At 43.7% G+C, this 11,219-nt stretch overlaps 1 protein-coding gene across 1 annotated transcript; it reads right to left on the reverse strand.

Annotated features, from left to right (window-relative positions):
* On the reverse strand, positions 1 to 9,687 carry LOC102931543 (alpha-1-antitrypsin). Its single transcript, XM_007063441.4, has 5 exons — positions 9,472 to 9,687; positions 7,019 to 7,710; positions 5,094 to 5,364; positions 2,218 to 2,365; positions 1 to 269 (listed from the first exon to the last, which is right to left on the reverse strand). Exons 2-5 carry the CDS (start codon positions 7,689 to 7,691, stop codon positions 66 to 68), a joined length of 1,296 nt encoding a protein of 431 aa, XP_007063503.2. The 5' UTR covers positions 7,692 to 7,710; positions 9,472 to 9,687; the 3' UTR covers positions 1 to 65.
* Between the last annotated feature and the right edge of the window lie 1,532 nt (positions 9,688 to 11,219).

The raw sequence follows: 11,219 nt of genomic DNA on the forward strand, positions 1-11,219 counted from the left end.
ACATGCTCATGAGAAGTTGCGCACCACTCATTTAAATCACTGGGGCATGAAGAGTGGCTGGGCAGTTATTTTTCAATAGGGTTTATGATTTTGCCCATAAAGAGGATGCTTCGGGTGGGTTTATCAAGAATCATCATTAGGAAGGGCCTGTTGAATTTAATGGTAGGAGGAGGAGGAAATTCAGCAGAAAAGAATGCAATCTCCACCACAGTGACTGCTGCAGCCTCAGTACCATTCTCATGAACATCCACCAGGGCTTTGTGAACAACCTACAAGAAAATGAAGCAAAGATTACAATGTGAGTATAGAACATGGAGCAACATCTGGAGATGAACTTTTAAACCAAATCTCAAGAAAATAGACTATTGAAACAAACCCAGAATAACTACAAGACTGAGTTCAATGGGTGTTTTGTCTATGTATATTTGGAAGGGTTAGGTCCAACTATTTTTTACAGATGGAGCTGAATGAATCTCATCTTTTGTTCTCTGACCTCATGAAGTGGGGCTCCCTTAGTCTCTGTGGAGCACAACAGAAGAGTTATCTCATCCTCACAAACAGAGCTGGGTGAAGAATAGACAAGTTCATGGAGGATAGGTCCATCAATGACTACTAGACAAAATGGTCAGGGATGCAATCCTATGCTCCGGGCATCCCTAGCCTCTGACTGCCAGAAGCTGGGAGTGGATGACAGGGGATGGATTACTTGATGATGCCTTTCTGTTCATTCCCTCTGAAGTACTTGGTACTGGCCACTGTTGGAAGACAGGATACTAAATGGACCATTGGTCTGATCTAGTATGGCTGTGATTATGTTCTTATGTTTTGGTTTTTTGGCAAATTCAAAATGTTGAAAGAGTTTAATTTTGGATTGTACTAAAAAGAAATATTCAAACATTTTTGGCAAAATCAAAATGTTGAAAATAATTATTTTTTGTTGAACAAAACATTTTTGTTTAGGAAAATCAAAATGTTTCTTTTCTGATTTTGGCCATTTTAAAAATGATTCTGAATATTTTGTAAGCTAAAAGTAAAGGAAATTTTGAAACAAAAACTTGTTACAAACAAAACCCCAAACCAAAGGGTTTGGTTTAGAAAAAAAGTTAACAAAATGTTTTGATTTTTATGAGAATTCCCTCCCCCAAAATGAATAGTTTGGCAAAATTAACACAAATTTGCAAAATGTTCCAGTGTTTCCAAATCTATAGTTTTGCCAAAAGTTTCTGTTGAAAATGTTTATCTAGCCCTACTCAAAAATAATGAATAGTATTATGCAGCAGAGAATTAGTTTTCAGAAGAAACCTGAAGACAGTTCAAGATGAATGGTGACAAATGATATAGGAGGCAAAGGAGCCAGGTAATTGACCCCTCCTGTGTGGTTTTGCCTTATATGTTTTTTGTATTGGGTAGTATGAATGTATATTTCATAGTCCAAATATTAATTTGTTCCTTTTACTTGAGACTTTTGAAATACACTAAGAACTCTTTCTTCCTTGTCCCTAATGAAACACAAAGGAATTTTTCCTTATACTGACTCAGCGTGAGATTTTGCTACTCTTACTTATTGTGAGTGGCATCACAATCCGGGGTCCATGTGGCTACTCATGGAGTAAAGTATTACTCAATGGGAGGAAAGCTATCAGGAAGGTTGCTGAGGAAGGATTGTGCCACAAACCTCCTCTGTGACCTTGGCTGACTCACTTGGGGCTTCTCTACACTGTCCCACAGGTCAAATTACTGTGGTATGAACAGCAGTCTGCACCAAAGTGCTGTACTGTAACTCCCCTGTGTGGAGGCTACAGACAGGAGCTAAAAGGTTCCTAGTTCACCGTAATGCAGTCCTGTTTCTAGTCCCTGTTTGCAAACCACTGTCATATATCTTTACTCATGAATTATTTTATGTTAGCAATAGTTGACATTGCACTTGTGTGTGTGGCATGCTTTTCTCTGTACACCTCCTGGATGGTATTTAGTTCTACATCAATATCCTAGAAGATGAAGTGTGCTCAGAGTACCTCTGTATTAACTGTAATAGGCAAACAAATACTTAATTCTAGAAAATACACTAATTTGTGGCCCTGTCCTCTCTATGTTGCTGGCAGTGAGTCTCTTTGCAATTACCTCTTTGGAAGCAGGACTGGGTCATTTACAAAGATAAAATATAAGTCATAGGAGTAGATAAGCCAGTTTAGCACCAGTTCTATTTTACAAACTTACTTTCGACACCTTCAGTTTAGCTTTCTCCGTGATTCCGGACAGATCAGCTTCGTCAGTGAACACATCGATCACACCCATTTTCTGAAACAGCTCTTTCACATCGTAAGTACCAGATACAGAGAATGCTGGAATGTACAGATTGATTTCTCTGTTCAAAAAGAAACACAAAACTCTGGTAAAATGTTGTCAAATCGCTGGACACTTAAAGATTTGCAGTTTTATCACATATTAGAATATCAGGGTTGGAAGGGACCTCAGGAGGTCATCTAGTCCAACCCTCTGCTCAAAGCAGGACCAATCCCCAACTAAATCATCCCAGCCAAGGCTTTGTCAAGCCTGACCTTAAAAATATCTAAGGAAGGAGATTCCACCAAATCCCTAGGTAACGCATTCCAGTGTTTCACCACCCTCCTGGTGAAAAAGTTTTTCCTAATATCCAACCTAAACCTCCCCCACTGCAACTTGAGCATTCTATTTGAGCATCTCAAATGTCAGTGAATTTGCTTCACAATGCCACCATCTGCTAAGTAAATATTATTGTCCCATTTTATAGGTGGACTATCAGAGGCACAAAGAAATTACAATCCCACGTTTTTTTTTGTTTGTTTGTTTGTTTAGCTACATATGGGCTCTCGGTGAGTTTTGGAAAACAATAGGATGGATTATTGACTCCAGTATAGAGAAAAGTAAACCATGTTATTTTATTTAGGCTGGATTGTCCCTATGTCTAACATGGCTACATGGGGGAATCCAGGAGAAACAAGGGTTCCCGTACCTTGTGTGGCATATTAGGGGTACTCTAGGGTGACCAGACATCCTGTTTTTAAAGGGACAGTTCCATATTTAAGCTCTCCTGCAAGTGCCCTGACTTTTTCTTAAAAACAGGCAAATTGTCCCGTATTTTCTGTCTCCCTCCCATCGGTACTGGTGAGTCCTGCTGCTGGCTAGATCCCTGCTCGCCAGCCATCCGCCAACCAGCAGTGAGTGGGAGCGGGGGTCCAGTGGCCTACGATGGGGTGGGTGTGCAAGTCTGGGGGTGGGTGTGCAAGGCTAGTGGTGGGGCAAAGCTGAGGCATGCGGGGCCAGCTGCTCCCCCTGCTGGTCCATCGGCGCAGCCCCCAGCCAACAGTGCCCCACCCCCTATCCCGTTTCCAGCCAGCACTGGCTGCGTGCTGTGAGCTGCAGTGGCTGGTGTGTGCAAGCAGGCGCCAGGCGGTGGCCGGTTATGTGTCGCCTCTGCTACCCACCCATCGCCTCTTTACGTGCTCCCCCTCACTGTCCTCTCTCTGCTTTGCCTTGCTGCTCCTCCATATCCACCCCGGAGGAGTGAGTCCTGCTCCCAGCGCTGTGTGGAGAACCAGCCCTCGATCGGAGCGCTTAGCTCACCAACAGCCTGGCCAGCAGGCTCCTTCCTTCTCCCACTGCCTCTGGCTGGGCTGGCACCCCGGGAAAGCCCAAGACCCTCTGGCCTGGGGCACTGGTCAGGAGGAGCCAAGCTCTGCATGTGCCAAAGCCCCACACAGCACTGGCACGGGGAAGCCTCTCCGACCCTTGGCTAAGCTCTGGAGTGGCAGGGGGAAGCGATTTCCAGCCTGTTCATGCCCCGACCCTGCAGGCTTCACAGCACCCTCTTCACGTGCCCTCCCACCCTGGGTCCTGGCCCCAGGGAGCGTGGGGCTGCTCCATCCCCTAGGCACCCTCCCTTCCTGAGCCACCTCTCTGGCTGGGTTCGCTGAAGCCCCAGCAGTCAGGTTCCCTGGGCCCTGGTGCACAATGAAGCTGTAAGGCTTAACCCCTTCCTGTCTGTGCTGTAGCCAGAGGCTGCTCGGTTATGTTGTTGGCCAGCAGAAGCCTGTAGGTGTTAGCTGCCTTTCAACACTATGCAGGCAGGAAGGGATGGGAGCTGCTTCCAGCTACAGGGAACGGCGGGGATAGTGGAAGAGATCAGCTCTGCAAAGACACGGGCCAGGTCATCCCTTCTGCATCTCCTCCTGCCCTGCGGCTGGAAGCAGCTCCCGTCCTTTCCTTCCTGCACAGTGCCAAAAGGCTGCTGCTGACTACATTTGATGTGAACCCTGGCAGAAATCTGGGGAGGGGGGACATGTGACTCTGGGTGCCCCCCCATGTGTTGCCCCAGGAAGACAGGGTTCCAGGTACCAGGAGAGGTGGGTCTGTCCCGGGGGCCCAGCCAGGCATGGATGGCAGAGAGCGCTGGGCAGGGAGGGTTGGGTCGGTCGGTCAACCCTCCTATGTGAAAGAGTTGTACCAGAGTGTGTGTGTGTGTCACCCTCCCTGTGTGAACCCTAAAACCTTAAAGATAAGAAAGTAAATAAAAAAGTTTCCAACTACGCAATATTTCTTTTTGATAGGGGCTCAGACAACTTGATGTTAATTTGAATGTTTGTACTGCATAGTTCGACTGATTGCCATTGAACTCGCTTGAATACGAGTAATTTTATCAGGTGTCCCATATTCAGCATAGGGAAATATGGTCTCCCTAGGGTACCACCATCAGAGCTCCCAGGGCACTGCAGTGGCTACATTGGAGATGCTTTCCCTGATTCCCCGAAGCAGTTGGACTGGAAGTGGTGGTGAAAAGGCAGTGCTCTGCCAAAATAGGTTCCAGACAAACTAGGTGGTGTAGCAAGTTACTTCCATGTGCAAGATGGGTTCTCTGGGAGGCATTGTGCTGCATGGGTGGGGGGATGTCTGAGGCAACAAGCCTTTCAATCTCCATCTTAAGATAGTGGGCTATGCACTGCCCCTTTCTGAGGGCTGGACAATCCAACCTTTAATGTGATGTTTTGTCTTGATGAGGGATCCTACCCTATTCTACAGTAAGACATATATGCATATAGCAGCAGTTACAAGGCTACCTTTCTTGAAGTGATGTTGTCCATTTAGACACAGTTTCTTTCAACAGGGCCTCCTCCACCTGCTTCATTTTTCCTTCATCAGGCAGAATAAATAATGCAGTAGCATTTCCTTTGTATGGGATTTCAACCACCCAGCAAGACAGCTCCTCATCACGGTGAGTGTGATAATCTTTGTCACGGTTCATCATATTAACTTTAACAGATGTCTTGGCATCCACAAAAAAGTCATCTTCCTGGGTATTCAAATTACTGAAAGGATTTTCCCAACGAGCTTATGACAAATACAAAGAAAATGTCATTGAATATACTGGAAAAAGAGGAATTACTAATGTGTGTCAGACTAATTTAAATGTGGCAAGTTCATTTTTGAGGATTAGGTCATCTACAAACTCATTTGAGCAATGATATGTTTGAACTGTGACATGCTAGCCAGACCATTTGAATAGCATGCAGCCTCTCCGGTGCACTGAAATGTCGTTTAACTCTTAATAGCCCTTGGCATTTCCTGACCCTGAAGCTGGTCTGACCTTTGCAGGGTATCTAAAGGCAAAGTGTCTGCTCCCCCTACAGTATTGACACAGGCCAGAAGTTTGGCCTCTGTGCTTCTCAGCCTCTGAGAGGCGTGGGTGGGCCTGGTCCACATGCATGTGTTCTGTGTTGAAGGTGCACAGTTCAGGGGTCAGAGGCCAGGGCATCATCAGGGCTCAAGGGGCAGCAAATAAATAAATGGATATTGAGGTTTTCTTTAAATCTGTATCTTTAAAGAAAGTAAAGTAACCAAGTTCTTGCGGTTTGTTTGTGCTGTTTAACTAAAACCCCTGTTTCTGTTAAAGTTCCAGACAAGATTGTTGCTTCTTGACAATTTATGCTAAATTAAGGTTTCAGAGTAACAGCCGTGTTAGTCTGTATTCACAAAAAGAAAAGGAGTACTTGTGGCACCTTAGAGACTAACCAATTTATTTGAGCATGAGCTTTCGTGAGCTACAGCTCACTTCCGATGAAGTGAGCTGTAGCTCATGAAAGCTCATGCTCAAATAAATTGATTAGTCTCTAAGGTGCCACAAGTACTCCTTTTCTTTATGCTAAATTAATAAATCCAGTATTTTCCTCACACAACTTAAGTTTCTCCTGCTCAATATCTGCAGCGTAAGGCTCGCTACATGTGTCAGTCAGCCTACTCCTCTGCATTATAGGCTTGATCCAGCTTCCATTGAAGGAAATTGTAAATCTCCCATTGACTTCTATGGTTCTGGAATAAAGCCTATTTTCTTCTGTGTAAGCTACTTCATCAGTGTCCCACAGGACAACTTCCTGCTCAGTTCATCAGCTTTCTATTGATTCAAGATAATTTCCAGGTCTGAAATAGACCCTTTCAGAGTTCCTGGATACCATTTATAGAGCATTCAGTTGGAAGACTTGAATGAGTATCTGGCAACTAAATGTGCAAAGCAGATCAGCCATTATCCATTAACTGAGTGTCTCAGGTACTGCAAAATGTCAGAGAAAAAAGTTTGTACTCCAAAGACTATGCACAGAATTGTGGAATACGCTGTCCTTCTTTAACTTCATATTTAGATGGTAAAATTAAAGTGACCTGCATTAGAGAGGTAGTGAGCACTTACAGCTCCTAGTGACTATGTAGAAATAAGCAAGTGCTCAGCATGCCTGCTAACGAGGCCACTTTTATTCAAGTGACTAAATATGGTGCCTAACTTTAACTACACAGATTGGACATTTTGGCTATAACTTTCATGGAAAGGTTTAACATAGTTAACAAGGGACCAGTATCAACCTGGGTGATCTCATAGGGCTAACAACCTTGACAGTGCCCCTTAATTTAAAAAAAGCAGGTTTTTTGTCTCGGATCCCAATCAGCATTCCATAGCCTGTATGTGCGTCATGAACCCATCTGTAGAACATCTTACCTTTAAAGAAAATATAATTGACAAGAACCATTACAGTGAGTGGATCAAGATCCTTGACCAAGTTGGCAATTTTCCCATGGGTTTTCTTCTCGATGTAATCATTGATCTGTTTCTCAGCCTCGGCAGAATTCTGGAAGTTACTAGGAAAAGTTTCAGACTCATACAGACTTTTGACGTCAGCCAAAAACTTCTCTAGTAGTTTCAGTCGATCATCTACAAAAAGGGCATTTCCCATATTCAGCTGGATCTCACTGTCAGGATGGTTTAACATCTGGAGGAGCCGATGAAAACCTTCATGTATCTCCCTCTCCTCAATCTCTGTCAGGTTAAAGGAGAGTCCTTTGTGAATTTGACTCAGAGTGGCTGACTTGGCACCTAACGTCAGCATTGCAAAGGCAGTGGAGATGCTCAGAGGAGAGAAGAAAATGTTCTTGTCAGCTGCTTCTGATTTAATCTGCTTGTAGAATCTAAATGCAAAGTCAGCATTGCTAGCAACAACTTTCATAAAGGTCATGTGTTCAGTTACGACTTTGCCTCCAACTGGGCTAAGTTGCTGTGGAGGATTATTATCTGTCTGACCATCCTGGTCATTGTGGTGCTCAGGTACATGACGAGACAAGACAACAGCATGAAGCCCAGCAAGTAACACACACAGACAGAGGATGGACTTCATTTTCCTTTGGAACTATTCCCTTGAAAAACAAAAGAATGGAATAGTCATTAGTCATGGAAATGTTCCCTCCTTCACTGTGCTACTTGTGATCCATTGGTTATTTTTCTCTCTCCTGTCATGGCAACTGGGAGATTATGAGGGGAAAGGGAGTGGGGCTGACCAGAGAGTCACAGGGGTTGGGAGCCCAGGCCAGGTTGGGAATCAGAGAAAGGAAAAAGGGAGGGGTGGTAGAAGAAGACTCTGGGCTGGATTCTTCACTTAGCACCATCCTCTTTGTGCCACTCAGACATCCCCCACCCTAGAGTAGAGGTGTTTTGTTGCGGGGGGAAGTTATGACAGAGGGTGGGATGAGAGGAGGCTGTGAGAGATTTTAGCAGAATGGAGATCCACTATGATCTTCCTCTGCTGTTGTAAGATGAATTAGGGACCTTATGCCTGTGGCACAAATTGGTGCTGCACTTCTGCAGCTGTAACTTCTGCTAGGGCTTGATAGCAACAATCAGGGAACTGGAACCGGTTCCTTGATAGTCCCCCCCTACTCCACCACACATGCACACACTTCAATGTGTTGCAGTAGAATCTGGATCCAAATGACAATATGGCCTGCTATCTAAAGCTTGAAAAAGTTTATAGGGAAGGACCCTGTCTGGAACATCAAAACTAAGTCACCCATCCCTGACTTTGAGTACTGTAATTTGGTGAACTTTAGCAAAAGGGGATATCAAATGGTCCCGAGCTTTCTGTAGCATCATAATAACAGGAATACATCAGCTCTACAGGTTCTTCACTTGTCAAAAATGTATAGATTTGCCCTTTTTTGTTTTTTATGCTGTCCCTTCTTTTTTCTCTCTCTATCTGTCCCGAGGAAACGGGTTTCCCATTAGGCTTCAACTCAGCCAGCTAGTATGTGCTAAAGATCAACTTGCTTCGTTAATGTGAGAGTTTTAAACCATGTTAAAATGTGTTTGCTAGAGCTGGTTGAAATTTTTGAATGGAATGTTTTTCCACTACAAAATGAAAAAATGCTGATTCATCAAAATAGAAGCGTTCCAAAGGGTTATGTCAACTCTAATGAAGTTTCATTGAGAAAAGAAATAAAAAATGTTTTTAAAATTTCTATTCTAGTCTATATTTATATTTTTGCATTGTTTTCTTTTCTTTTATGCTTTTAAAATGGTTTTGTATTTTATTTTATGCTCATATTATTTTATAAAACCATATAAGGTAAAATAAAAACAATATAAAAGAAACTAATACCAAAAAGTCAAAATTGAAACAAAATCTTTTAATTTTATCAAAATTAAACAGTTCAGATGACCAAAAAGAATTTTTTGGGGGGGTAGGGGAACTTTGTTTCATGGGAAAATTCAAAGTTTTGACTTTTTGTTCTGATTCAGAATGATTTTTTTTTTTATGTCAGAATTTTCTGCAGAAGGGAAAATCCCAGGTTCCACTGCTCTAATGCTGGCTAACACATTCTAGGAAATCCCACACATTTTTGGTGTACTCAGGCCATATCTTAAAGCACTAGATTAATCTTGTCCCAGATTTTCCCCATAATTTGTTTTAAAAAATGCCTTCATTCAAAGACCGTTTCCACTAGCGCACCAATTTCTGCTGGCTCATTGGGATCTTAAAGAAGGCTCCACTCACAGGATAAATTGTAACAGGTACAGTGAATACAGTCGCCCATACTTGAATGAAATCCCATAAAATCAACTGCATTTCACACAGATAATAGGAGTTCAAAGCATCTTTGAAAAAATATGGCCATACTTACAGTACAATCAGAAGGGTCCTGCTGGATGCATCTAATCTGCACTGCTCCTCGCCTTTTATTTATATTGCATTAACATTATTAAGCTGAGTGTCCTCTATTAAACATTAAACAGAGCAAATAGAAGTTATTAGGAAGGATGCAGAGCAAACAGTGATGAAACTGCTTTTCTGGCATGGAGGGTCAAATGCCCACTGTCCACCCACATGGTGGAGAATAGAGCCAATATTTATGGAAGGAGGTAGCAGGGGACCACTGGTGACTGTGCTGTTTGCTTGCCTCACACCTCCAAACTTGTGGAAACCTCTGTATGGAAAGACTTCATGATTAGAGCACCAATAGAAAGAGGGGCATGTGCGCCTAGGAAGAGCTGCTCTTTTCAATGTGTCTCTTGTGACAGAAACCAAATGCCAGAGCAAGAGCCAGAGGCAAAGCTGCGGATTGAAGCTAGATATCTGAGACTGGAGAGGAACAGGGGCTAGAACAGAGCAAGAGCAGGGGTTGGAAGCAAACTGGAGCAAGGCTGCAAGATGCATGGTATATATTGAGCAGCTCCCGCTTGACTCGGGGGCCAAGCATATAAGCAAGTCTGCTAAAGCAGCAGCCAGTCAGGGACTGTGGCTACTCCATCCATTCTAAGACAGTGCAGCTGGGCTCATTCGTTGCCTAACAGTGAGGCTGGTCTGGGTGCAGGCCAGCCCCTGTTCCAAGAAGGTCTGGACCCTGACAGCAAATAAATAAATGGATATTGAGGTTTTCTTTAAATCTGTATCTTTGAATAAAGTAACGTAACCAAGTTCTTGCAGTTGTTTGTGCTGTTTAACTAAAACCCCTGTATCTGTTAAAGTTCCAGAGCAGATTGTTGCTTCTTGACAATTTACACTTAATTAATAAATCCAGTATTTTCCTCAGGCAACTTAAGTTGGCTGCAGTGTAGGGAGGTTGCTGTTGCTGGGAAAAACTGCAGGGAGAAAGGCTGCAGTCAGTCCCTGAGTGGAAGGAGTTGAAGGGCAACCCAGAGAGGAGGGAAGCCATATATATAGGAAGAAACCCAGGGAAACAGCAGCAGAGATGTAGGACGTACAAGGACTGTGGCTGCTTATTACAGGGTCCCTGGGCTAGAACTTGGTATAAAGGGCAGGCCTGGATTCCCTACCAGCCCCTGGGGAGTGGCACAGAGCACTGGAGAGGTCAGCCAGACAGCTGCTCTGGAAAGACTGTGAATTCCCTGGAAAGGGAGGACTTCAGTGACTTGGCCAGAGGGCCAAGCCATGAAGAGGAGACTGCAGATCCTGGAGGGCTGCATAGCAAGAAAAGGCAGGAGAAGACACTGCTGAAGGGGGAGCACAAGCTGCCTGAGTTAATCCCCAGGATAGCCAGCAGGAGGCGTCACCAGTGGTGAGTGAACCCTGTGACAGATCATAATATATTTGTTCTCAGAATACACTATGATACAGTTATTACTACAGTGTTAGGTTTATGCAGACTCTGAAATAACATGATTTTTTCATGCAGAGAGCACAGATGAGGCAATACATTCCACTTATATGGAGAATGAAAAGATTGGAACTGTTCACCTTAGAAAGGAGACGAATAAGAGAGGGGCTGGTAAACATATAGAAAATGATGAATGTTCTAGAAAGGGTAGATTGTGAGCTTTTGTTTTCACTGTCTCAGAACCCAAGGACATGGGGAGATTGAATGACAATGAAAGATAGGAAATTCAAAACTAATAAAAGAAAATATTTTTG

The sequence above is a fragment of the Chelonia mydas genome, chromosome 6, assembly GCF_015237465.2.
Source record: "Chelonia mydas isolate rCheMyd1 chromosome 6, rCheMyd1.pri.v2, whole genome shotgun sequence".
NCBI classification, from domain to species: domain Eukaryota; kingdom Metazoa; phylum Chordata; order Testudines; family Cheloniidae; genus Chelonia; species Chelonia mydas.

Bases quoted from the DNA above. Each gene is read 5' to 3' on its own strand.
- LOC102931543 (XM_007063441.4), bottom strand. From the start codon at position 7,691: ATGAAGTCCATCCTCTGTCTGTGTGTGTTACTTGCTGGGCTTCATGCT. The intron at 5,365-7,018 runs GTAAGATGTTCT...ATTTGTCATAAG, and splicing joins CAATTATATTTTCTTTAAAG to CTCGTTGGGAAAATCCTTTC. The intron at 270-2,217 runs GTAAGTTTGTAA...ATTTTCTTGTAG, and splicing joins CTAAACTGAAGGTGTCGAAA to GTTGTTCACAAAGCCCTGGT.